Source organism: Amblyraja radiata, chromosome 41 (assembly GCF_010909765.2).
Source record: "Amblyraja radiata isolate CabotCenter1 chromosome 41, sAmbRad1.1.pri, whole genome shotgun sequence".
NCBI lineage: Eukaryota > Metazoa > Chordata > Chondrichthyes > Rajiformes > Rajidae > Amblyraja > Amblyraja radiata.
In genome coordinates, this window is record NC_045996.1 from 8,726,267 (window position 1) to 8,754,159 (window position 27,893).

General features: G+C 41.7%; 1 protein-coding gene across 1 annotated transcript; it reads right to left on the reverse strand.

Annotated features, from left to right (window-relative positions):
* Positions 1 to 4,878: 4,878 nt before the first annotated feature.
* LOC116967783 (regulator of microtubule dynamics protein 3-like) lies at positions 4,879 to 27,893 on the reverse strand. The gene is made up of 13 exons (XM_033014392.1): positions 27,300 to 27,893; positions 25,500 to 25,622; positions 24,220 to 24,466; positions 19,356 to 19,458; positions 17,230 to 17,290; positions 16,039 to 16,111; positions 15,471 to 15,514; positions 12,206 to 12,290; positions 11,540 to 11,589; positions 10,114 to 10,201; positions 7,751 to 7,800; positions 6,096 to 6,183; positions 4,879 to 5,341 (listed from the first exon to the last, which is right to left on the reverse strand). The coding sequence occupies exons 1-13, from the start codon at positions 27,761 to 27,763 to the stop codon at positions 5,306 to 5,308; spliced, it is 1,512 nt and encodes a 503-aa protein (XP_032870283.1). The 5' UTR covers positions 27,764 to 27,893; the 3' UTR covers positions 4,879 to 5,305.

Here is a 27,893-nt window from a genome sequence, read left to right on the forward strand (position 1 = left end):
GAGGATGAGGAGTGGTTTTGTGCGGAATCTGGATAGGTTTGTCATAGTTTCATGTAATGATTTTTACTTGCGTTATTTTAAATAGCATGAAAGGTGTGAGTTTGTGAAGTTTACTTCACAATGATGCTCTTTAGAAAAGATGGTGCTCTACAATTCATAGGATAACAATGATCCGATGTGATTCAGGCAAATATATTTTAATTATATTTATATATATATGTATATCTTATGCAGCAAATAACCCCGGGGTGTAATCCATCAATATTTATTAAACACTGTTTTAAAGCGATTTAAAAACACAAAATGCTCGAAAAACCCAGATCTGGCAGCATCTGTGAAGAAAATATGAATGGTCTTTGATTTGAGGAATGTGGAGCACTAACCATGGTTTGCTATTGTTTCACAATGATACTGTATTCTATATTTACAGTCCATAAAACATACAATAACCATGATTTTGAATATTTAATAAATCCCGAGGTTCAAAGTGTTAAGGAATGTTGGTGCTCCAATACCTTTAGAACCTGTTGATCAGCTTCCCTGACATTTAATCTACTCACAAGGTATTTGTTCTATGTTAACTCTTCATAGGTCATGTCCTTTTTTAATGAGATGTATTTATATCCTTTTGTGCAAATTGAAAACAAACTATAAATTAATTCCTTTCCTACATTTCATAAAGTACATGAGATGTTGAGATCTATTATTACTGCAACACTAACATTGTAACCAGCAGGTTATTATACACTGGGAACAATCTTAGGCTGGGGTTCAGTAAATACATTATTCTTTGCATGTCCAACTCATAATTATGGTGCTTTAAAAAAAAATGTTAATGCTTTCTGTTTTAAAATATTTCTTATTTTTACAAAAAGTTGTCAAAGAACTGTGATATGATGTACCTGTAACATCATTGATTCCTTTCCTTTAAATGTTGAAGACAAGTACAGTCACCATACCACCTTGTTTATGCTAATTATAGAAATGGAAAGCAAGGTGTCAACAGTTGGATGTTCTATCTACTGACCACATCAGATATGGATTTTTAGATGTTCTTGTTTTTTGCCGCCAAAGGTAAAGACATCCCCTTTTGCAAACTGCATTAACTCTTGAGATTTATAAGAATGGCACTTGAAATAGATGTAGCGTAGATTATGGATGTATTTGGAATTTACATCGCATTTAAGACCGCGGGCTTCATGATGTTAAACTCATTATGAAGATCATATTACAATTTGGCTGCATTGCCCAGATGTTGAATTGGATCAATTCAAATCTAATCTTCTTGCGTATGGCGTGCACAGCCTAAAGTTGTAGGACAACTTGATCTTATTTGATTGTGCACGCCAGGTTGATTACACTCGTTGAAACGGGGTGGACCACGTGAAGGTTGCAATCTCTCACCCCAATTCAAATCTAATGAAACATGACATATCTGTTAATATATAAGCAATATAGATGTCAAGAAAAGTCTCAAGTGAAATTGAGCAACAGTTTAATGATTGGTCTGAAGAAGGGTTTCGGCCCGAAACGCCTATTTCCTTCGCTCCATAGATGCTGCTGCACCTGCTGAGTTTCTCCAGCATTTTTGTCTACCTTTGATTTTCCAGCATCTGCAGTTCCTTCTTAAACAGTTTAATGATTGGGTTGGCTGTGGTCAAAGTGACAGCTTTCATTAAGTCTGAGACTTCTGATATCCCAGGGTGTGATTTGTTCAATGCAATTGCTAAAAAGATAAAATAAGTTAACATTATTCATACTTTATTCATGTTTTATTGGAATGGGGTTAATTGATGCTAATTATTTTGCCTCACGATGGATCTAAATTGTATCTCATTCATGTTTCAATATTGGACAACATGTTGGATTGTATATTTTGCGATTCGACCTAGAGTTCCTCATTGTTGATTGGGTACAACAGGTTGCCAAAGGGAAGAAAAAAATCATATGGAGGGAGGTTAGATTCAAATTTGCAAAGTGAAAGTTATTCTTTGCACAGATTTCGTATCATTTTATTTTCATGAATTTGAAAAGAACATCTGGAGTAATTTTGCTGACTAAACATGTCGTCTGTTTTTCCAAATACAAATACATGTATATGAGTAGATATGGGTTGCGAGGGAAATGGATGGTAAAACTGTTGATGCTGCAAAATGTATTTTAAGCAACTTATTTTTAGGTTAAGATTATTCATTTAATTTGAAATTGGAAAGGAATGAAGTGTCATCGTAGCCCTGTTTTCTCTGAAATTTTGTTTCCATTTCAGCTGAGTAGTCAACCCATGCAAATGGTCTTGTTAATGTAATGGTTAAAAATATTATCATAGTATATTTTACAGGATTATAACCATTGAAACACGCTTTATTACAATGTCAATGTTCATTAAACAGTGGGATGTTTGATAGTTTTATATATCAAATTGAACTTGTAATGGATTTAAACAGAGAAGTAGATAGACACAAAATGCTGGAGTAACTCAGCAGTAGGAGGCAGCATCTCTGGATAGAAGGAATGGGTGGCATTTCGGGTCGAGACCCTTCAGACTGAGAGTCTGGAGAGGGAGACACAAAGATAAGGAATGGTAAGGTGTGAAAACGAGACATCAAAAGAGATGGAAAATCAAGGATCATGTAGAATAGATCATTGTTAGCTAGGAGAAGGTGACAACAAAGCAAACTGGGAAAGGGGAGGGATGGAGAGAGGGAAAGCACTGGTTACTTCAAGGTTTCAAGGTCAGTTTATTGTCACATGTACCAATTAAGGTGCAGTGAAATTTGAGTTACCATACAGCCATACTAAGTGAAAAGTAACAAGACACACAACCACATAAAAGTTAACATAGACATCCACCACAGCGGATTCCATATTCCTCACTGTGATGGAAGGCAATAAACTTCACTTCTCTTCCTCTTGTTCTCCTGCGGTTGGGGCGTTCAAAGCCCCCGCAGCGGACGATTGAAGCCCCCGTCGGAGTGATCAAAACTCCCGTGTTGGGGGCGGTTGAAACACTCTGTGGCATTGAGCTCCCGATCGGCCTCTTACCAGAGACCGCGGGCTTCATGATGTTAAAGTCCACAGGCCCTGCGGTTGGAGCTTCTGTCCCCCCGCAAAGAGATCGCAAGCTCCGCGGTATTAAAGACCCGCAGACCCCTGCGGCTTGGAGCGCCCGTCGGTCTCCAGGAAATGCCGCCAACTCCACGATGTTAGGCCACAGTGGGGACGGAGATACGATACGGAAAAAATCGCATCTCCGTCGAGGTAAGAGATTGAAAATAAGTTTCCCCCAAACCCCCCACATAAAACAAACATCACAAGGAACACTAAAACATTTTTTTAAACACTTTCTTAAAATAACCAAAAGAAGAAAGGACAGACAGACTGTTGGCGAGGCAGCCACTGAGAAGTTAGAGATCAATATTCACACCACTAGGGTATAAGCTGCCAAAGCGAAATATGAGGTGCTTCCTCCAATTTACGCTGGGTCTCTGACAATGGAGGAGGTCTGGGACAGGAAGGTCAGTGTGGAAATGGAAGGGGGAGTTGAAATGTTTAGCAACTGGGAGATCAGGAACACCTGAAATGTTGACACTTCTCTTTCCACAGATGCTGCATGGCTTGTTGAGGCTTCCCAGCACTTTTTTTTAAAATTTCAGATTTCCAGCATCTGCGTCACTTCTTTCTTTTTCTACTTGATTGACTGTTTTGAAGCTCTGAGGTGAGTAAAACCTTTGTGTGTGTGTGTGTGTGTGTGTATATATACAGGACTGGAATGACTCTTTACCTGATTTTATTGTCATTACACAAAAGTATTCAATGTTTTATGGGGGGCTAATGCACATTTATAAAAAAACGATTGAAGACAAGCTTGTTGGTTAATTGGTTTACAGGACAATTCAGATTGCTCCGTAGCACCAGTGCTAACCTTCATGCTGCTCGTAATCCATCTGTTTACGCCTGTATTTGGAATCCTGAAATTAGCTTTTTGCTTGCGTAGGGTGGAGGCGAGCTGCTTTGTCCAATGTTAGTCAAACCAAAAGTGGTTCTGCTGCTCCAATCCAGACCTATCCTGTTCTCAATTGTTCAACCTACTGAAAGATGTTCTTCCTTCCTTTTCCTTCGGAGCTTCCACTCAGTTCCCATTCCTAACTTGAATTTTGGGTCTCCGCCTCTTATTACTACATCTCCCCCACCCTCACGGCCATCAGGGGCAGGTTTCTGTTGTTGTATCTCTGCAAGCTGAAACTTGCCACCTCAATACTTTTTTTCTTACTGTCACTGCTGGAGAAGAGTGCTCATTTGTAAAAGTGCAATTGGTAAAAGCAATTGGCAAAAGACTGTTCTATATATGCAGCAGTATGAAAACTGAACTCTGAGATGGTAAATTCCTTGACTGCAACCAATGGCACAATCATGAAATTCAGTTTTGGTAACTTATGCTTGGGCTTTCTAATGCAGATTAAACAGATTCCTGCAGGTCCATCACAAGACTTACTACTTTCAACTGCCCCTCTAATATTACATGATGAAAATCACAACTTTATTGAATACTCTCAATTACTTTTTTTCTGCAGCAATTGCCAGAGGATAGATCTTTAATCTTGCTGATGCAAGCCACTTGAAAGAGGTTAGTCACTTCCTAGATGTAGTCCCTCTTACCCCACTGAATATTGCCAGCAATGGGAGTTTATGTATGTGCATGTGGCTGCATTTACTGCAGTTTATAGAATACAATCATACAGAACTTCCCCTGGCCACTCTGTCTGCGTTTGTAAAGTTGATGCTGGGCTAAATAGGTTGTAGACTTTTAAAATTCACGCAACTCAAATGTAAATAAAATCTTCGATTGGGTCCTTGCTACACAATGGAACAAAAACCTTGTTTAATTTGGCATAACTAGTTTAATAATTTTGAGTATTTTCAACCTAAAACCAGTAGTTAAAGAAATCCAGGGCTAAATTATTTTTATTCCATTACCTGCTCCTAGCCCAAGCGTGAAAAACAACATTGAATATTTCTTATTCCTCTGTGCTTGCATGTTTAAACCCAAAGCATATTTATTGTGAGACAATTGTAGCCACAAGTACCCTATTACAAACGTTAAAGAAGCATGATGTACAGAGGCAGTGGAAGAGAGAATTGACTGGTGTTTTAAGAAATCTCATTATTTATAAAATGCTCAAGTACCATTTGGTTTTATTTTAAATCAAATCGTTAACCCTGGCTGTAGGAAGATTTGTTGTGCTGGCCATTCCTGCCATCTTAAGCAGTCATGCCATGGTTTGCTGGCTCTTCAGACACTGTCTGTTCAATATTTTGCATCTTTGACCTCATCAGGTTCATCCTGGAGGCAAAAAAGAGATAAATGTCAATATCTTCATGCATTAGGTTTCAGTTGGAGAGACTTGATGCATTATAAACATCAGCAATATTAGTTCAAGAAGGAACTGCAGATGCTGGAAAATCGAAGGTAGACAAAAATGCTGGAGAAACTCAGCGGGTGCGGCAGCATCTATGGAGCGAAGGAAATAGGCAACGTTTCGGGCCGAAACGTTGCCTATTTCCTTCGCTCCATAGATGCTGCCGCACCCGCTGAGTTTCTCCAGCAATATTAGTTCTTCCAGTGTAACTGTGCCACAGGACAATTTCAGTTGCTGCCAAGTAGTGATCGATTCAAAGATTGCATTTACCACAGTACTCTTTAAATTAGCTTTCAGGATTATTCATAGAAAATATTGTTTTAATTTGGCAAAGCTTTAAAGACACTAAATTAAAGTGTCATTATATGAGTTGCTTGTCGCCGACTACAACAATGAAAAAACATTATCCTTCACAACCCATCAAACAGAGTGATGCCCCTGTCCCACTTAGGAAACCTGAACGGAAACCTCTGGAGACTTTGCTCCCCACCCAAGGTTTCCGTGCGGTTCCCGGAGGTTTTTGTCAGCCTCCCTACCTGCTTCCACTACCCGCAACCACCTGCAACCTCCGGGAACCGCACGGAAACCTTGGGTGGGGCACAAAGTCTCCAGAGGTTTCTGTTTAGGTTTCCTAAGTGGGACAGGGGCATGAAGCAGCACATTGGTTTGAAGTTTCACCTGGTCATTATCGCTGTCCGTGGCTGCTACTGACTTCGCAACATCGGGGGCTAGAAGGCTGCACTCACTCCTGTACGTGATGTGATAACTAGACAAATGGAAGACATCATTATAGTGGTGGGTTAGTTAATTATGGGTTTAAGAGTCCAAATGCAATGATTAATTTATTGGGCTGTGGTGTAAATAAAACTTGACAGTCCTGTTGGTCAGCCTTCCACTGAGCCACAGTCCTCCTCGATGTTGTCCAACAATGCTCCAAGGACAACCTAGTGAAATAATGCCAGGATTCTCCGCAGGTGATAAACTGGAGTTTCCAACCCTTCAGAAAGCAATGACATCCCATGGGCTCAATGGATGTGGTGTATTTAGATATTTTTGAGGGTTTCGCGTTGTCACACTCGACCAAAAACAAAAAATTGCAGCGCATGAGATAATGCGCTGGAATGGATTGAGGAATCGTTAACGGTCGGAGAGCAGAGCAGGAACGAAGAGGTTATTTTCATGTTGGGAGGCTGTGACAAAAAGGGAATACTGCAGCTGCTTAAAATCTAAACCACTGATCTGGATGAAGGGGTCAAGTGTATTCCATCCAAGTTCGCAGATGGTACAAAATTGTAGAGGCAGCATGTGATGAGAATATAGATAAGGTTCAAGGGGAAAGGCGAAGGCAAAGTGACTGGATAAGGCCAAGGCAGATGGAATGTAATGTGGAAAACTGGTATGAAGGGATTATGTATACTGGGTCTATACACTGAAGTTTAGAGTTGTGGAGGCCAGGCACTGAATATAGTCAGCAATAATACATTTTTGGATATTAAAGGCCACTGACATAGATGAAAGATTAGCTATTATCTAGATAAATGGCAGATCAGATCTGAGGACGTCAAGTTTACAGCAACTTGAAGAGACTCTGGCTGATTTTGGCAAATGGGAAATTTTTGTTAGCATGTTGGTGAGGCCACACCTGGAATACGGTGCAGTTTTGGTCCCCTTAGCTGAAAGATTCAGTAATATTGGAGGCAGTCTATAATAGGTGAACCAGGTTAATTCCTGGGATGGAGAGGATCGATCTTCCAAGGGAAGTTAAGCAGGTTGGTCTGCATTCTTTGGAGTTTAGATGGATAAAGGGCGATCTTATTGAAACATTTAACATCTCGCATGGGGGAGAGAATGTTGGGGCTTGACAGGATAGCTTGAATATTTTCACAAGTGCAAGAGTTTTGAACGAAGGGACATAGTTTCAAGTTAAGAAGTTTGCCATTTACAACTGAGGTAGGTAAAATTTCTTCAAGCAAGGATATCAGATCTTTGCAATTAACTGCCCAGAGTTTTGGAGTTTAGTTCACTAGGAACATCTGCAATGAAGCGGGATACATACATACATGGACGATCTGTGTATTGAGGACGATAGGGTTCAGGTGAAGATGGAGGCTTGGGTAGAGTGGCCATGGTTGTATTGAGTGATGGGCAGGCTTGGGGTCAGGTGGGCTACGCCAGCTATTGTTTATTTTCCCGGCCCAGACCCTCTGCAACCTGCTTGACAAAACACCACTATACTGAGCTAAGCCAGAATCAACCAGGAATCGAATCAGCCACACACTGCTGGACACAATCACCGGGGAACTTGTTACACTTTGGGTTTATGATAAGCTCACCCATCGATGAATTCAACCATCAGATTAGCTTCATCTAGCGCCTTCATGTCCTGTAATAAGAGATATAAATCTCATAGGGGGACTATGTATAAACACTGCTGTCATTTCTACATGGTGAAACCAAAATGTATAAAAATGGCCTTTATTAAAATCTGACAATGTTCACTTTAACCACATGTGATTTTTTTTTCTATTCCAAATCTCAAATTGTGGAGTACAGAGGCAAATAAATATATGATGGGTCTTTGTCCCAAACATTATAGATCCCACTATATTCATGTTCTCCAGAGATTCTGCCTAACATGCTGAGTTATTCCGGCACTTTATCTTCTTTTGTGTATTAACTATCATCTGGAGTTCTTTGCTTCTATCCTTCATCCTGATCACTTACTGGCCCCAAAAATTTGACAATTCTTCTCCTGCCTTAAAAGTAATTTGACCCACTGAGTTCTTCCAACTGTTTGTTTTTTGCTCCTGTAATTATACCTTTTTCTTGAAGGAAATTGAGTCAAAGGAGAAAAACTCAATGAGTACGTCCACTGAGTGAAGTGGGATGGCAGTGGAGAGGGGCTGCTGGGATTTGTAAAAGCAAGAAATTACGGTCAGTCAGACAATAGAGGATGCTGGAAGTGTAGACGTCCTGGACTGGTATGTAAAGGCCCTGTCCCACTTTCACGAGTTATTCACAAATTCCCGAGTTTTCCCTTTGATTCAAACTCGCAGAATGTTCACCACGAGTCCGTAGGTCTCGTTATGCCAGCCGTAGGTACTCGTGGCATCAGGTAAGTCGGGATGATTTTTCCAGCCCGATAAAAAATGTCCACGAGTAAAAAAATAGTCGGGATGAAAGAAATTGCAACTTTTTACTCGTAAGGAGGGCATCGAAATAGTCGTGGGAATTCGTAGACATACTCGTAGGAGTTCGTGAACATAGTCGTGGGAGTTCGTAGATTACCACCATCTTGATTTTTTTTCTTAGGTCCTTTAAACTCGGCAGAGATTTTGAATTAAGTCGTGAAAGTGGGACAGGCCCTTAAGGCAGTGGGACCAGGAAACTGGAAACAGCTTAAGTGCAGATTATGCCAAAGACTGAATGAATGTTGGGTGAAAAGAAAAAGATTATATGGATTTATATGAACATGCCAAAACATTCCTGCTTGTAGATCACGGGGAGAAAAGAGATGAAGGCTATATGGATTTGGGATGTGGAGGGGAAAATCTTCAGATAAGATTCACGGGCTGCCCCCACATACAAAGACATACAGGTTTGTAGGTTAATTGGCTTGGGTTTGTATACTTGGTATTAGTGTAAATTGTTCCTAGTGTGTGTAAGCTTGTGTTAATGTGCGGGGATCGCTGGTCAGTGCGGACTCGATGGGTCGAAGGGCCTGATTCCATGCTGAATATCTAAACTAAAACTAAGATGAGGTTTCTGGCTATCTTGGAATATTGGCCTGATATTTAATGATGGGATTATGATCTAGAGGGCGGCTAGGATGATGCATCAGATAAATTGTCGCCTTGCCTACAACATAAATATGGTTCATCACATAACAGTCCTTGTCAGTGGATTTATTGACAATTTTGTGTTCAGTTAGTGAATAATGTAGATTAGGATGAGTGAGGCACTTTGACTGGAAGCACAAGTGGAGGTAGGGCACAAGATTGATAATCGAGGCTTATGCTGCCAGCTCCTAGCATCCCCATGTGTATATTCAAGTCTTAAATTTGAAACATAACTCTGCTTCTCTCTCTCACCACAGATGCTGCCAGACCTGCTGAATATTTCCATCGTTTTATTTTTAGAATATTTTGTTTTATTCCAGAGTTGCAGCCTCAACTGTATATTACTTAAGGAATAATGTTCCTCAAGTTTCAACCATTTTTTGTCATTTTTTTAAATTACTCTTTCATGAAGACATTTGGACAAACCAGAGTCCCAGCGGGATGACTGACATTGGTGCATAGTGGACAATGATGGAGCAACTTGTATCTCTGTGGTTAACTTCAACAATAGTGAAAATCAAGGGAAATCTTCAATTGTCCAAGTTCAAAATTGATCCCCAATTACCAGTGGAATTGAAGGCAAATAAAGGATTTGAAGGAAATTTCAAGTGAATGAGTGGTAGAAATGTAATTGAGACGTATTGAAAAACTTCCTTATTTCTTATTTATGCGCACTGAACATAAATAATGCTAAGACTTGAGATCTACATTTGTGGTTCTGCAGTTGGCTGATCGCTAAAAACATTTTTTTTTAATATATAATTTATGTCCAAGTAATAGAATTTTGACTAAAAAATAATGAATAAATGCTGCCATATTTTGTGTAATTACATTGACAAGAAACAATTTTATTTTACCTGTTGTATGTTTCTGTCCTGAATATCCACTATCTCGGTTGAATCAGCAATAGAACTGGCAGCACGCTGTAAGAGTGCAGTGTCACAACTGTGGAAATATGGAAATGTTCAGCAATTCTTATTCACACAGGTCATTCTTCTTTACCTTTCTCGTGCATTGACACTCAATTACTGGGATGTAATTACAGGTCCTGCCCACGTTATGGCAGGGTTCCATTGCTGAGCTCTGTTGTAACCTGAATTGTGTTTGCAAGTCAGAAATTGCAGTTGTGAATGGAGTTCCCACCCGGCAGAAGATATCCTCAGTCCCCACATTTGGGAGACCGGTATATCCATCCTGCCGGTCTCCCAAATATTAATTCGCATACGCAGGCTGTGCAGGAGTCGGGCATTAAGGTGGGGAAGAGCTGTTGATGAGTATCTCCGGAGCCATTCCACTGATCATTGCAGTGTGAACTGAGATGATGGGTGTCTTCACGCTCTTTGACAAGAAGGGCAAGTGTTTGCTAGAGAAGCACAATCCTGTTGTCCACATACTTTTTGAGATTGGATAACAATCCAGAATGGGAAGCCTAATTGATGTTTCTCCTAGCACTGAGGCCAATAAACACTTCCATGTAGCCCATCCAAGAGCAGTAACTCAATATGATTCAGATGCATGACATTCTCAATTCTTTTTTTGACCACTTTTTTAAAACAGCGTTCGTTCTTGTTAGCTGGTACCATTTTTTTGCAGTGTCTCTCAAATTCTGGACACATATAAAGATTCTAAACATATGGAACAAAGTTTTCAAAAAAACTTTTTAAATGCTCTTGGGTGTTTCATTCAGTCCAAATCTGGATGACTTCCCATCAGTAAGTCCAACATTAACTGAGACAAATGTGAGATAATATATTTTGGTGACAAAAATTAAAATATTGCCCGTAATAATATATACAATTCAGATTCCTATGTCATAATGATCTGGAGATGGAAATGATAAAATCATTAAAGCATCATCGGTCAGCAAAAGATATATAATGAGAACAAAGCACAAGGATTTGTGACAAGATGTTTAGAATTGAATGAAAGTCTGTTAAACATATAGAATCCTATTCGGTCCACACAAATGAATACTGGGTCTCTGCATTATATTAAAAAAAGAACAAAGAAAGTGTGTGAGTTACAAGATAGGGATTAAAGCAAAGAGTTCAGATACTGGGGAAGATTGAGGAAATGCTATTAAAGAGAATTAAAGGTATTAGATAAAGTCGATATAGAAAGAATTCAATTATAGAAAAATCCCAAGTCATAAATACAAACTGCCTTTATACGTGGGTCAAGGAACAGAAAGGAAAGCAGAAATCAAGCGTGGTGCATGAATGCATGAATCACAGGGGAAGCACACATTAGTTTTAGTATGATGTGATTCTATTGTCAGCTTACCTGTTAATCACTTCGACTAAAATGTTACTTGCATGCCGCGACTGCACGCCCTACAAGGAAAGGAATTTATAGTTAGTTATCGATTTCAACATCATACACTAATTTCCATCATCTGCATATGGTCTGTTCATGAGTAATAACGCCTGGTTAGGATCCGAAAGCTTTGGCAGATGAATAAGAGCCAAAATCCACAACATGTTGACACAGAGTCAGAGACAATTCATACAGAGTGCAACATTTACACAAACACTCAAAAAAGGTCTTTTAAACTCATGCTTGTGACTCCATGAACGCCGGCCCCTTAGAAGCATTGATGTACAGAGGGATCTCGGGATACAAATCCATAGTTCACTGATCACTTGGATGGTAATGAAGGTGTCTGACATGCTTGCTTTCACTGATTGGGGCACTGATGATAACATTTGGCAAAAGGTAGACAAAGTGCTGGTAAAACTCAGGGGGTCAGGCAGCAAATCTGGAGAAAAAGGATGGGTGACGTTTCAGGTGGGGATCCTTCTTCAGACTGACAATAGCGGGAAGGGAACTAAAGGTAGGAAGATGCCAGAACAAAGCAGGACATGCAACATGGCACATCTGAAGTCTCATTACTTCACATCTCAATAATGATACATTTTAATTTCACGTTTTAAAATTATTTTGTGTTACCTGTTCTTCAACTTTGTCTGTGACCTCTGCCGTTTCAGGTGCATCATCAAGAGGGACAACATCAGGAATTTTTATGGTGTCCAAACTATAAAAATAGAAAGACAAGTCCAGATATTGATTGATTGAAACATACCGCATGGAAACAGGCCTGTCAGCCCAACAAGTCCACGCCGACCATCCATCTCCTGTTCACACTAGTTCTGTGTTATCCCACTTTCGCATCCACTGTCTACACACTAGGGAGTGGATGTGAAAGTGGAATAACATACAGAACTGTACACAATTTACAGTGGCCCATTAACCTATAAACATAAACACCCGGAGGAAACCCACGTGGTCACAGGGAGAACATACAAACACCACACATCCGAGGTCTGGATCAAACCCAGGTCTCCAGCACTCTGAGGCAGCAGCTCCACCAGGTGTGGCACTCTTGTAACATGTTCCACCTTTTCTGCAACCTACTGCAGTGCAGGGCAAAGATCCTATAGCAAGCAAGAAGACCATTCCTTCTAAATGCAATGGGCTGACGTGTAGTACGCAACGGAGCGGAACGTGGGCCTTTTTTTCATCCATTTCAGTAACCCGACCCGACCCGACCCGCAGTGTATTCAGCGATGAGGGGGATCAGTTTGTGTTAATAAATTATAATTCTGAAAATGAGGAGAAGATTTTTCCCAAATAACTTATTTTTACGAGGATGTTTCCGTAACCGGCTTCCGTCTCCGCACTAGTATCTTGGGATCTTTGGTGCGGAGACGGAAGCTGGTTACGGAAATGGGGCCGAAAATTACCCATGAATCTGCCCATGACCTTACTACGTCTTTTTCGTCGAGTGGACGATCTTGCTCGCTGTAGGATCTTTGATGCAGGGTCCATAGGTCTCTGTTGTTTTTCAATTTGAGATCTGACACTGCCCATTCCCAGGCTGATCAACCCAGCATGCATTATAACTGAATGCAATCTTGTCATGACTATTCACACAACACAGGACTGGAAGCCCTGGTTTGTTTACTACAACTAACCATCCAATCTGTCCACTACATGCCTCAACCACACTTCAACATCCAGAAGTATTGTAACATCCTGCCCAGCATCCCAGCTAAGATCAGTGATTCAACACAAACCTGCCATTGGCCATGGGATGCTTAACATTGAATTAAGCATTTCAAGATTCCTAACTTGTCATGGGAACATTATGACTCGTACCTTTTCACGATTACTTCGAATGTTCAAATAAAAAGGAGTGCAATTGTCTTGCATCGGAGGGCACATAATTCACTACAAAACACATCATACAGCCTGGAGACAGGCCCTTCGGCCCAACTTGCCCACACCGAACAACATGTCCAGATTACATTAGTCCCACTTGGCCCATATCACTCTAAACTTTTCCTAACCATGTACCTGTCTAATTGCTTCTTAAACATTGTGATAATCCATGCCTCAACTATCTCCTTGGCAGCTCGTTCCATACACCCACCACCCTTAGTGTGATAAAGTTACCCCTCAGATTCTTATAAGAATAAGGGGGTAAGTCATTTTGAACGGAGACGAGGAAACACTTTTTCCACACAGAGAGTTGTGAGTCTGCAGAATTCTCTGCCTCAGAGGGCGGTGGAGGCCGGTTCTCTGGATACTTTCAAGAGAGAGCAAGATAGGGCTCTTGAAGATAGCGGAGTCAGGGGATATGGGGAGAAGGCAGGAACAGGGTACTGGTGGATGATCAGCCATGATCACATGGTGGTGCTGGTTTGAAGGGCAGAATAGCCTACTCCTGTCGATTGTCTAAAATGTTTTCCCCCTAAACATGTTGGCCTTTGATGTAAATAAGTATTGGCCTCATTTTACCTTTGATGGTATTAGCTCATCCTCTTGAGCTATGTCTACTCATTCTGGTGGTTTCGGTTACACTAAAAATATTAAATCTATTATGTTTTTATTTATTTGCTTTGCATTTCATGGAGTTGCCTTCCATTCACCATTAACGGGACACACGCGGCTGTATTATTGGTGGCTTCAGGGTTCTTAACTGCTGCTGCAACTGCTGTAATCACCAGGGGGCAGTCTCAGTGACTAATGACAGTGAAGGAACAGCAATATATTTCCAGGTTAACAGTTTGCGTCTTGGAGGGGAACTTGCAAGTAACGATGTACCCCTGCATTTGAAACCCTTGGCTTTCTTGCTAGTATTGGTTATGAGTTTGAGAAGTGTTGTTAAGTCTTTTCTGGACTCTTCCTAATGCCTCCACATACTTCTTATTACAGAACCAGAAGTGAACACAATATTCCAGCTGCGGAATTGTATTTTATGAAGGTTCAGAACGACTTCCTTGCTCTTATACTCTATGCCTCTATTGATAAAGCACCTGTCTTATTAACAACTCTGTCAAGAGTTATAGACCTATACAGACTGACAATGGTTCTTAACTGCTGCAGCTGCTGCAATCACCAGGGGGCAGTCTCAGTGACTAAACCCAGCTAGAATGGCCCAATGTGTAGGAAGGAACTGCAGATGCTGGTTTAAACCGAAGACAGACACAAGGCTGGAGTAACTCAGCGTGTCAGATAGCATCTCTGGAGTAAAGGAATAGGTGACCCGTTTCCTTTATTGTTACATTTTTGCATATCTTTCATTTGTTTGTTCTATATCTCCATACCTCTCTACATCACTGTCCATATTTCTCGTTTCCCTTTCCCCTGACTCTCATTCTGAAGAAGGGTCTCGACCCAAAAGGTCACTAATTCCTTTTCTCCAGAGATGCTGTCAGACCCGCTGAGAATGTCCTAATGTGGTTATTGGGCAGCATAACATTTAATGCCCCTGTGTTTAGTTTAGAGATACAGCGCGAATCAGGCCCTTCAGTCCACAGTGGAGTACCCGAAACGTCGCCTATTTCCTTCGCTCCATAGATGCTGCTGCACCCGCTGAGTTCCTCCAGCAATTTTGTGTACCTTCAGTCCACAGAGTCCGCGCCGACCAGCGATCCTCGCACATTAACACTATCCTACACACACTCGGGACAATTTACACTTATACCAGGCTAATTAACCTACAAACCTGTACATCTTTGGAGTGTGGGAGAAAAGCCACGTGGTCACGGGGAGAAAGTACAAACTCCGTACAAACAGCACCTGTAGTCGGGATTGAACCCAGGTCTCTGGCACTGCAAGCGCTGATAGGCAGCAACTCTACCGCTGCACCACCATGCGGCCCCTACCACTGCGCCATGCCCCATGTGATGTGAATGTATGATCAACTTGCCTGTTAGTGAGTTCAATGAGCACACCAGCCTCATCTTCCATCTCCTGCAAGAGATGGAATTCACATTTAGCAATTAATATTTGAATGTAGATTGCTTTGCTTATTTTTTAAAATCTTGTTCTCGTAGGTACAAGAGTAGCACAATCTAAGCTGAGGAACCTGCGCTTTATTTAATGCTGTCAATATTGTCACATATATTAAGTGTGAAGTGACCCGACTTGTTAATAATTTTCCATGATAGCCATTCTGCACCCATAATAAAACAACAAAGCATTGTATGTATAAGAAGGAACTGCAGATGCTGGAAAACTCAAAGGTAGACAAAAATGCTGGAGAAACTCAGCGGGTGAGGCAGCATCTATGGAGCGAAGGAATAGGTGACTTTTCAGGTCGAGACCCGAAGAAGGGTCAAGACCCTGTAGAAGGGTCTCGACCCAAAACGTCACCTATTTCCTTCGCTCCATAGATGCTGCCACACCCGCTGAGTTTCTCCAGCATTTTTGTCTACCATGCATTGTATGTAGGTCAGGACAGACACTAAGGATAACTAAAATAATATTTTTCTCACCTTGAGTTCATCATTTCCTTCAGACCTATCCTCTGCTTCGTGTTCATCCAGATACCCACTCACAATCGCAAGCCTTCGTCACGGGGAAATAAACCAACATGTATTAAACTAGAGATAACAATGACTAATCTTGAATGAAGCAGGAATGAAATACCCTTTGACTCCCCCCTCCAAGCCAATTTGGAATTCCAAATAGATTCCATATGGTCTAACCTTCCAGACTAGCCTACCATGAGGGACCATGTCAAAGGCCTTGCCAAAGTCCACAGGCATATGGGGAGAAAGCAGGAAAGGAGTACTGATTTTCGAGCCAGCAGCGCCATTCATATTGAATGGCGGTGCTGGCTCAAAAGGCCAAATGGCCTACTCCTGCAGCTATTTTCTATGTTTCTAGGACCTGAAACGTCACCCATTCCTTCTCACCAGAGATGCTGCCTGTCCCGCTGAGTTACTCCAGATTTTTGATCTATCTTCGGTTTAAACCAGCAACTGCAGTTCCTTCCTGCACATGACCATTTTAAATGTCCCATATCAACAGCATCTTATCAAAATCCTTCTGGAAGTCCATAGAGTTTGACATTAAATAGATATGCTTCTAGCTATCAGGCCTAACTTTGTGTTCAAAAAGGAACTGCAGATGCTGGAATATCGAAGGTACACAAAATTGCTGGGGAAACTCAGCGGGTGCAGCAGCATCTAAGGAGCGAAGGAAATAGGCGACGCCTATTTCCTTCGCTCCTTAGATGCTGCTGCACCCGCTGAGTTTCCCCAGCAATTTTGTGTACCAGGCCTAACTTTGTGTTGAGTTTCATTGCCAATGGAGCAATTTCTTCAATCTTATGTAGACATTGATAATAGTTTTGCTATTTGTTCCAGAGGCTAAAAGGGAATGGAATAAACGTCCAGCAATGTGGTGATTCACTGTTCACAGCTGTTTTTTATTGAACCACACTTTGGTAGATTATTTGTAAACTGTGGGCCTGCAACATTATTTTGGCAGCTAAATCTGCTCTAATGTTTTTCATATCTGTTACAACTGGCATGCAGGGAATCTATTCCTTCGCCAATTTATTATCAATTTTTAATTAACCCTATTTGTACTGATCTGTCATTCCACATAACAGAGTAAAATAGTTTACTGAGATACTAGGTTAATGGCATTGGACTGGAACAAAATGGATAATTTCATACCAAATCTGGCATTCTATGCTGTCCGCATGGTCCTTCAAACTGTCATTTCCTTCATCTCTTCCTGTGTAAAATGAGGGAACAGTGAATTAAAATACTTGCAAGTAAAAGCTGAATGATACAAAATAAAATGACTGACTTGGCTTGCTGGTCATCATTTCATTTTAAAACTTCAAAAAGAATGCTGATACATTTTAGTGTTTGCTGCCTATTTGCATTCTTAATTTTGAATATTTGGCTGAAAATTCAGCAGTAATCTTTATTTAATCTGAGGAAAGACATTCTTGCCGTAGAGGGACCTAATCTGAGGAAAGACATTCTTGCTGTAGAGGGAGTACAGAGAAGGTTCACCAGACTGATTCCCGGGATGTCAGGACTTTCATATGAAGAAAGACTGGATAGACTCGGCTTGTACTCGCTAGAATTTAGAAGATTGAGGGGGGGTCTTATAGAAACTTACAAAATTCTTATGGGGTTGGACAGGCTAGATGCAGGAAGATTGTACCCGATGTTGGAGAAGTCCAGAACAAGGGGTCACAGTTTAAGGATAAGGGGGAAATCTTTTAGGACCGAGATGAGAAAAACATTTTTCACACAGAGAGTGGTGAATCTGTGGAATTCTCTGCCACAGAAGGTAGTTGAGGCCAGTTCATTGGCTATATTTAAGAGGGAGTTAGATGTGGCCCTTGTGGCTAAAGGAATTAGGCTAAAGAGGGAAGACAGGTACAGGATACTGAGTTGGATGATCAGCCATGATCATATTGAATGGCGGTGCAGGCTCGAAGGGCCGAATGGCCTACTCCTGCACCTATTTTCTATGTTTCTATATTTAGTATTAAGTAAAAAACAAAATTTAACTTTACTTTAGAGATACAGTGTGGAAAAAGGCCCTTTGTCCTGAGTCCACACTGACCATCAATAACCGGTACACCAGTTTGATGTTATTCCACCCTCGCTCCCTACACACTAGGGGCAAACTACAGCAGAGATTAACCTACAAACTTTATTGTCTTTGGAGTGTGGGAGGAAACAAAATCATCTGAAGAAAACCCACCTGGTCACAGGGAGAACGCTCAAACTCTGTACAGACAGCACCCATAGTTCAGACAGAACCCGGGTCTCTCACGTCATGAGGCAGCAACTCTACTGCTCTGAGTTTATGTCAACTTATAAACTTGCTCTTGCAAACAAACAGACAAGTTTTGCATCCTCTGCAGCAAATGTGCTATTTAAATCATTAAATTACAGGTTTCAGTGCTGTTGCGATTCTGCTGTTTAAATAACCAAAGTCTAACACGGTGATTAAGGTCCAAAGACTTTATTAACGGTACAGCATAGGTAACTTCATACTAGCACGTTACTGTAAAAGTGTGGGAACAAGGCAGAGAAGCTTACTGTTAAGCTAGTGGGTGTGGCTACAAGTATGACTCATAACATGAGTGACACTGATCTACAAGTGCTTGAGAGTTTAGGGGCTGCGCAATGGCAGAGCAGTAGAGTTGCTGCTTTACAACACCAGAGACCAGGGTTCGATCCTGACTTTGGGCGCTGTTTGTACAGAATTGGTACGTTCTCCAGGTGACCACGTAGGTTTTCTACGGCTGCCCTGGTTTCCTCCCACATTCCAAATATGTGCAGGTTCGTAGGTTAATTAGCTTCTGTAAATTTTCCCTCAGTGTGTCGGATAGAACCAGGGTACGGGTAATCGAAGGTACACAAAACTGCTGGAGAATCTCAGCGGGTGCAGCAGCATCTATGGAGCGAAGGAGATAGGCAACCTTTCGGGCCGAAACCCTTCTTTCGGGCGTTTCGGGCCGAAATCCTTCGCTCCATAGATGCTGCTGCACCCGCTGAGTTTCTCCAGCATTTTTGTGTACCTTCGATTTTCCAGCATCTGCAGTTCCCTCTTTAATACGGGTAATCGATGGTCGTCACAGACTCGATGGGCCGAAGAGCCTGTTTCCACGCTGTATCTCTAAACTAATCTAAACTAAACAACAGTGGGGACAAAAAGGAATGTCTTTGTTTCTACCCAGTCTTTGACCACACTGGTAATCTTACTAGGCTATTCACATTCAGCAGGGAGATGATACTGTTGGATCTTAAATTTACAGAAATATAATTCCTACCGGCCAAAGCATAGCATTTCTGTGTTTCTTTATCTTCTGTCAGCTGGAACATGTCACTATAGGCACGAATCATTCGCCAGCAGAACTCCTTTCTCTTGCCATACTGTAAGTTACGTGAAAGCTAATTCAAACACCATTGCTGAGATATGAGTCCGTCAAAAACAATATGGATACCTGCTTTTAACAGTGTGAAACTATTAGCTGACTATTAACTATTACTCATCATATACAATAAATGCAGAAATATTGAACCAAAATTCCTGGAAGCCAATCACCATTTGGATATAACATTTCTTTGGATTGCTGGAGGGGACCTTCTAAAATTTGAAGATAGACACAAAAAGCTGGAGTAATTCAGCGGGACAGGTAGCATCTCTGGAGAGAAGGAATGGGTGACGTTTCAGTCGAGACCCTTCTTCAGACTGAAAGTCATGGGAAAGGGAAACGAGAGATATAGACGATGATGTAGTAGATAAAGAACAATGAATAAAAGATGTGCAAAAAAGTGACGATAATAAAGGAAACAGGCCATTGTTAACTTGTTTGTTGGGTGAAAACGAGAAGCTGGTGCGACCAAGACCAAGGTGGGGGAGGGATAGAGAGAGAGGGAATGCCGGGGGTTACTTGAAGTTCGAGAAATCAATAGTCATACCATAGGGCTGTAAGCTGCCCAAGCGAAATATTAGATGCTGTCCTAAAATATGACTCAGTTGACCTCAATCACAACATTATTAGCATTTCCTTTGTAGTAGCCCACCAGTTCATATCCATCGGCTAAAATGTTGGCAAAAAATGTCAACGTGATTCATTTATAGTAGTGACCAAAAGTTGAGTTTCATAAAGTTGCAAAGGAAATGCTTAAGCAATGTATATGTTGAGGTCAAGCATTATATAAAGGAGGAAATGTTCCTCTGTCCTCTGTATGATTTTATTTGCTCACAGTGGAACTACATGAAACTTTGTAATTTAAAGGATCAATACTTAAATTGCAATCTTTGTGGTCACTGCGAACTCCTACACATAACCTCTCTGCATGTACTTCTTTACCCTAAAGTGTGGTCTGACCAACGATTTGTACATTTGCAACATGGCAGCCCAACTACAGTAATCAATACAGGCACAAAAAGCTGGAGTAACTCAGCTGGTCAGACAACATCTCTGGAAGAAAGTAATCAATACCCTGACTGATGAAGGCAAGCGTGCTACACATCTTCTTCACTACCCTGTCTACCTGTGTTACCACTTTCAGCACCTCCATTTACTGTATATGTCCTACCCGGTTTAACATACCGAATTGTAAAGGGCCTGTCCCACGAGCATGCGACTGCATGCGGCGAGCGCGACCAAACCGGAAGCGGGGGCCGCGCGGAGGTTGAGTGATCCCGTACGAGTTGACGTGAAGTTCGAGCGAAGTTCGCGCTAGGCGTACGGCGTCGAGACGCTGCGTACGGCATCGAGACGGTGCATACGCCCGTTGAGGTGGTGCGTACAGCCTCAAGGCGGCTGCGGGCCGGCAGGCCGTTGCCGCACGGAATTTTTGGACAGTGTCAGTTTTTCGGAGCCCTGTGCGATGTCGGGACCAGCTCGGCACAACTCCATATGGCTCTGGCGATCGAAGTGGGACCGGCCCCACGAGGCCGTACGGCTCAAGCGACCACGTTAGGTCGGGCTTGCCGCATGCGGTTGCATGCTCGTGGGACAGGCCCTTAACACTTTGCACTTGCCTAAGTTAAATGACACCTGCCATTACTTGACGCCTCCCCGTTGGATTGCAACCTTGTCGTGGTCGGGGAGCTTGTGTGTCTCAGTGACTCCTAGAGCGATGCCAGCGGGAGATTCGTCTCCTGTTAGGGTCCCCCATGCTGGACAGGTCAAAGGGTAGAGGCGAGACGAAGAGCAATCTACTGTTCCTCCAGGTTGGAGGTTGAGCACAGGGCTAACAACCCTGTCTCGTAAAACAAATATGTTACGGAAACAGCAACTGAAGGAATCAACACTGGAAGACCTTTGTTGCTGCCCTACATGCCAGGAGGCATAATAGGCAGTAAGTAATGCCCCTGTCCCACTTAGGAAACCTGAACGGAAACCTCTGGAGACTTTGCGCCCCACCCAAGGTTTCCGTGCGGTGCAGGTGGTTGCCGGAGGTTGCAGGTGGTGGAAGCAGGTAGGGAGACTGACAAAAACCTCCAGGAACCTCCGGGAACTGCACGGAAACCTTGGGTGGGGCGCAAAGTCTCCAGAGGTTTCCTAAGTGGGACAGGGGCATAAGTAAGTAAGTATTACTTGACGCAGTTAGCCAAGAAGTAGGCTCCTGTTGTAATCTTAAATAACTTTCTTGGTTACCCACTACACCACCAATTTTGGTGTCATCTGCAAACTTACCTACCATGTTACCAACATAGTCATCCAAATCGTTAATACTGACAACAAACAATAGCGGACACAGTACCAAACCCTGTGGTACATCACTGGTCAATGACCTTTTATCTGAATAAAAGCTCCTCACTGCCACCCTCTGTGTTTTTCCACAAAACCAATTTTGTATCCACTTCACTATTTCACCCTGGATCCCATGTGATCTAACCTTCCAGATTATCCTACCACGTCAGACATTGCTGAGTTACATGTGGACAACATCTACCACTCTGTCCTTATCAATCTTCTTCAAAAAAACTCAATTAAATTTATGTTCCACAATGGAACTTTAACACCATTAAAATGTAATAAAGCAATTTCTAAGCCCATTGACTGAGGTAGGTGAACCTGCCAAGTTTCATTTAATTTGAAACTTGGAGAATATTTGTGCAAAATAAAAATGAAATTATAAATTGCAATAATGTGGTGGAATTGATTCTGCTAAAGACAGGAATATTTTGTTTCTTAAACAGACTTTGGTCACTGCTGTTTGCATTAGTCTTCATAGCACGCCCCCGATACTGGCTCTTGGTGTGTAGGTCGAGTTTAGTTTGAGTTTGGTTCATTCTCACGTATACCGAGGTACAGTGAAAAGCTTTGGTTGTGTGCTAAGTTGGTTGGTTCACGGAAAGACAATACAAGATTACAATCAAGCCACTCAGGAATGGCACTTTGCTAGACTCAGGAAGACCAGCTGCTGAGAAAAGGCATTATTTTTGGACGACTCGGATACGGAAATGTTATTATTGCAGATTTCTAAACAGCTCCTCAACATGGACTAGGGCCTTTATCAGTGTATTTTGAAACTGTGATGATCTATTTATTCTTATATCAGATTTATAACACTTTGCTATTTCCTACAGTAAAAATAGAAAATCCTCGCCCAGGAATTATCAGTGGAAAGAAAAACAGTGTTCACATTTCTGGAAAATGACCCTTCATCTTATGACCCCGTCTTTTTAAACTAGCTTACTCATTTTAACTGTAACAACTGCATCATATTTTATATCAATCTTAACTCGTTGTGTTATTTGCACTGTTATTTGCACTTTATCAGTCTATTTATTCATGTGTTTACAATACAATACCTTTTATTTGTCATTTGAACCTCACATGAGGTTCAAACGAAATTTGGTTTCTGCAGCCATACAAAAAAAGAACCAAGACACACACCAACACAATTCAATTCACATAAACATCCATCACAGCGAGTCTCCTCCTCACTGTGATGGAAGGCAAAACTTAAACATATCTCTCCCCTGCACTCCCCTCTCCCCCCCATGTCAGAGTCAAAGACAGAGTCACATGTTTATATTTATATAATGGTATATGGACACACTGATCTGTTTTGTAGTCAATGCCTACTATGTTCTGTGTGCTGAAGCAAAGCAAGAATTTCATTGTCCTACTTGGGACACATGACAATAAACTCACTTGAACTTGAACTTGTGCTATGCTTTGTTGCTTATTGTATGTTTTATTGTTGATTTTTTAATTCCTGGTGCTTTGTTGCTTATTGTATGTTTATTAGATATTATGTGATGTAAGGTGGCCTTGGGTGTCTTGAAAGGCGCCATTAAATAAAATGTATTATTATTATTATGGTTAGACTATTGCTTGCCTTCTCCATAATCAGGTGCACATTTAGTTAATTTAGAGTTAGTCCAACAATGGGAAAAATTGGCTTTGCTCCAAGTTAAAAGGTAATTTCTCCAGAAATTCAAGGAATCATAGGCAGGATGTTGCTTTTACTTGCTATTAATGTTCCGTGTTCCGAGAATGTGACTGGTGGTGACAGGGCTGCTTTTTTACTTCCCATGCCATGATTTACGACAGGATTACTTTAGAAGCCAATTACAGAGTATAGATTAAAAATTCCACTTAAGACAGGTGTCCAGGGAAAAAAAGTGGGCCAATGGAAATGAAAATATTAAGGTTAGAAACCTTAAATTAAACCACTTAAACAAACATTTTTAGCACTGAGCCAATTTATCACAGCATTACTCTTCTGCATTTATCTGTGTTTCCGTGGGCATTACAAGCATTGCTAAGGCATCGAGTAAATAAAATAAGATAGACACAAAATGCTGGAGTAACTGAGGGGTAAAGTGTTCACACAGAAGGGAGTAGTGTAAAAGAAAGTGCTGCCAGACAAAGTGGTAGAACAGGTACAGTTAGGGTCTGAAGAAAGGTCTCGACCCGAAACGTCACCCATTCCTTCTCTCCAGAGATGCTGCCTGCCTGTCCCGCTGAGTTACTCCAGCATTTTGTGTCTATCTTCGGTTCATACCAGCATCTTCCTACACAGAGCAAATAAAATATTTTGTTTAAGAAAGAACTGCAGATGCTGGAAAAATCAAAGGTAGACAAATATGCTGGAGAAACTCAGCGGGTGAGGCAGCATCTATGGAGCATCTATATAATATAAAATATTTTGATTTGTTTTTACCTTATTTTTATTGTCCAAAAGGACTTTGAATCCTTGTTCTTGCTCCTCTTTCGTCCCATCGTGCAGTGTGTCTACTTGTTGCAGGAGTGAATTCATTTCACTTTCTTCATCTATGGGTGATTTCAAAGACTGTATAGAGGAGTCAGCCTCTGGCTCCGTGGGAGGGGAGAAATTCAGAACCTGCACCAAATCGCTGACCTCTTCTTCGTCCTTCTCTATTTCTGTTTCATTACTTGGTGTGGTAAAACTGGAATACACAAAGTTCAGTAGTTGTAAAGTTTTTTTTACGTGAAACATGTCAATAGAGTTGGGAGAAAACCTTGGCATACCAAAGGCACTTTTTGTGGATGGGAGAAATCAGGGATTGCTATTGCCAACATACAAAGAACAGGAGAGCGTTCCAATATTATGGATGGTGAACAGATTGGCTAACCATTACATGAACAGAAAAAAAAGAGAATCAAAACAAGATAAACTATGGATAGACACAAAATGCTGGAGTAACTGAGTGGGACAGGCAGCATCTCTGGATGGAAGTCAAGTCAAGTCAAGTTTATTCATCACATACATATACGAGATGTGCAGTGAAATGAAAAGTGGCAATGCTCGCGGACTTTGTGCAAAAAACAAACAAACAAACAACCAAACAAACTACAAACAGAATGGAACAGAATCACATATTCTTTTACATATTAAATATTGTGGGCGGAAGGAAAAAGGGAAAAAAAAAAACAGCAATTCAAAAAAAAAAGTAGAATGGTACAGTAAGATGGTGAGATAGGAGTTTACAGTTCTAATGGCCTCTGGGAAGAAACTCCTTCTCAACCTCTTCGTTCTCACAGCATGGCAACGGAGGCATTTGCTTGACCGTAGCAGCTGGAATGATGATTCCAGTCGAGACCTTTCTTCAGATTACGAGTCGGGGAGAGGGAAACACTATAGAATGTAAAAAATGGGATAACATTCTGAAAAGGTGTGCTATCTGCTGTCTTTAAATATTGCCAACTTATAAGTGACCTTCAGCTGGTACTCCTTTCACTACTGTGAAAAACTAATAAAAAAGTGAAAAGAAATTTTAAAAACTGTAGGAAGATAAAAATGCTGGAGAAACTCAGCGGGTGAGGCAGCATCTATGGAGCGAAGGAAATAGGCTACGTTTCAGGTCGAAACCCTTCTTCAGACTAAAAAAAACTGTAACTACTGCTTCAGTAAATGACCCTTCTACATTCCTTGGCAATCCACAGAATGGCGTAAGAATAACAATAAATGCAATCCATTACCCAATCTCCTGTTGAAATTGAAGAAGTGACGAATCCACCTCTGGGCCAGCCCTGTCATCTGTGAACGATGCTGCTGCGAATGCCAGCATGGAACAGTCCATACCTGCAGGGATTTCTATTTGTCTGTTGATTGTAAAGGAAATATAAATTCTTGCTTTCAAACTCACTAAAAGATTTACAAAGTTCAGATACAGTTACGTTTCCTTAAATCATAAGAGTTATAGAGCACAGAAACAGGCCCATCAGCCTAACTCGTTTACACCAACCAAATTGTTTAACAAGGCTAATCCCATTTCCATGAACCTGGCCTATATCGATCCAAACCTTTCCTATCTGTGGACTTGTTCAAGTGTCTTATAAATCTCATAGATGTACCCAAGGTAGACACAAAATGCTGGAGTAACTCAGCGGGACAGGCAGCATCTCTGGGGAGAAGGAATGGGTGACGTTTCGGGTCGAGGCCTTTCTTCAGACTCTAATGCCCCTGTCCCACTTAGGAAACCTGAACAGAAACCTCTGGAGACTTTGCGCCCCACCCAAGATTTCCGTGCGGTTCCCGGAGGTTGCAGGTGGTTGCCGGAGGTTGCAGGTAGTGGAAGCAGGTAGGGAGACTGACAAAAACCTCCGCTAGAGACCCAGGCCTTGGGTGCTGTCAGTGTGGAGTTTGCACGTGCTCTGTGACCACGTGGATTTTCTCAAGGTGCTCCGGTTTTCTCCCACAACCTAAAGACATGCGGGTTTGTTAGTTAGTAGGCCTCTGTAAAATTGCCCCATATTTGTTAGGAGTGGATGAGAAAGTAGAATAACATAGAACTATTGTGAACGGGTGATCGATAGTCAGCGTGGACTCAGTGGGCTGTTTCCAAGCTGTATCTCTAAATCTTTCCCCTCTTATCTTAAACCCCTGCCCTCAAAAAGTTTTCGATTGCCGTCCCCTGGGAAAAAGACTATGACCAGTCACCTTATGTATGTCCCTCATGATTTTATACACCTATTTTAAACATTAATTTAATCCAATTAATTTGCATGTAAGTGATGTAATTATCATTGTGCCAAAAATAGTAAAACAAATATGATTATTATTAATCTGAGGGTCTACTTGGATATGCAGGGGATGGAGGCAAATGGATCACACCCGCGCACAGATGAGATTAGTTTAAATTGGCATCATGTTTGGCTGAAGGACTTGTTCCTGTGCAAAACTCTTCTATGTTACAATCCAGTTTTAGATTGGAAATGAATCCATCTTGTTTGATTCTGAAATAGCAAAGCCTCCCTTTATGGTGATACATAGAACAGTACACAGTCATTTGCTTACATAAATAATATGAGTGTGTCTCCTAAATTGGAATTTTGAGGTATATGAAATGTCCAAACCAGCTGATGAACAAATATACGTGTTCGGGTACTGAGTATTGGAATATATGCCAACAGGATATTATCTTAAACTGCAATGTCTGGAGTATGTGGGTACAGTATTTGGAAAGGAGTTGTACATTTAGAACTGAATTATATTTCTTTCCCAAAGGATTGTAAACTGGAATTCTCTTCTCCAGGGAATTACAATTGCTCATTCATTCAGTGTATTAGAATATGAAATTAGGAGATATTTGGTCACTGAAGAAAACAAACATTTATGGGAATTGGGCGGGAAAGCTAACTTGAGGGGCAGGATCAGTCTTCCATTGGCTGAGGGAAACAAGTCTACTACTATTTCTAATGTTTCTATGTTAATAACGTGTGCCAAGCGAAGTTAGTCACAATGGGTGGAAGCCCTTGGACCAAAGGTTCGTGACTAACCCTGCTTCACTCTCACTGTCTGAGGGTTTCCCAGCATTTGCTGTGAAGTAGATGGAGACAGATTCTGCGGAATCATCGCTGTCTCTCTTGGATTCATATCTCCTCTTCTTCCTCCTGGCAGTCTTGTATTTCTTCAGGCTAACCTGCTTCTCTACAATGCCCTGGATGCAGCCTCTCAGGGAGGACACCTCATCCTTCAGGCCATTCAAGCAGGTTTGTATGGAGTCGAGATGCCACCGGATTTCAGCCTGTTCCTCTGAGACCCCACTGGGGGCTTCTTGGTCCTCAAGCAGGAACAGCTCTTCTGACTTGGCTGTGGCCCACACCAACTCCTGCTGCTCCAGGGCACCCAAGAGAAGGGGACCCTTGTGGTGTCTCCATAAGTAGTAGATCCCCAAGGCCCCCGAGGCCACCCCAGCCCCTGCCAGCAACGCTGCGGCCCTGAAGCCCTCCTTGCTGAACATTGGCCTTGCCCCAGTCACGCCATGCCGCCCATTGACACCCCGCTTGTGCTCACGTGACGCCGCGCCGCCGTTGCTAGGGACGCGCGAGCCGGGTCACATCCCGCGCGGCCGCGCAGACTCACGCGAGACT

What these genes read in the sequence shown, in the direction of transcription:
- LOC116967783 (XM_033014392.1), bottom strand. Translation starts at nt 27,763, where the DNA reads ATGTTCAGCAAGGAGGGCTTCAGGGCCGCAGCGTTGCTGGCAGGGGCT. An exon ending in GAAATGCTATGCTTTGGCCG is followed by an intron (nt 17,291 to 19,355) that starts GTAGGAATTATA and finishes CATTTTACACAG; the next exon opens with GAAGAGATGAAGGAAATGAC. An exon ending in AGGACAGAAACATACAACAG is followed by an intron (nt 7,801 to 10,113) that starts GTAAAATAAAAT and finishes CTCTTATTACAG; the next exon opens with GACATGAAGGCGCTAGATGA.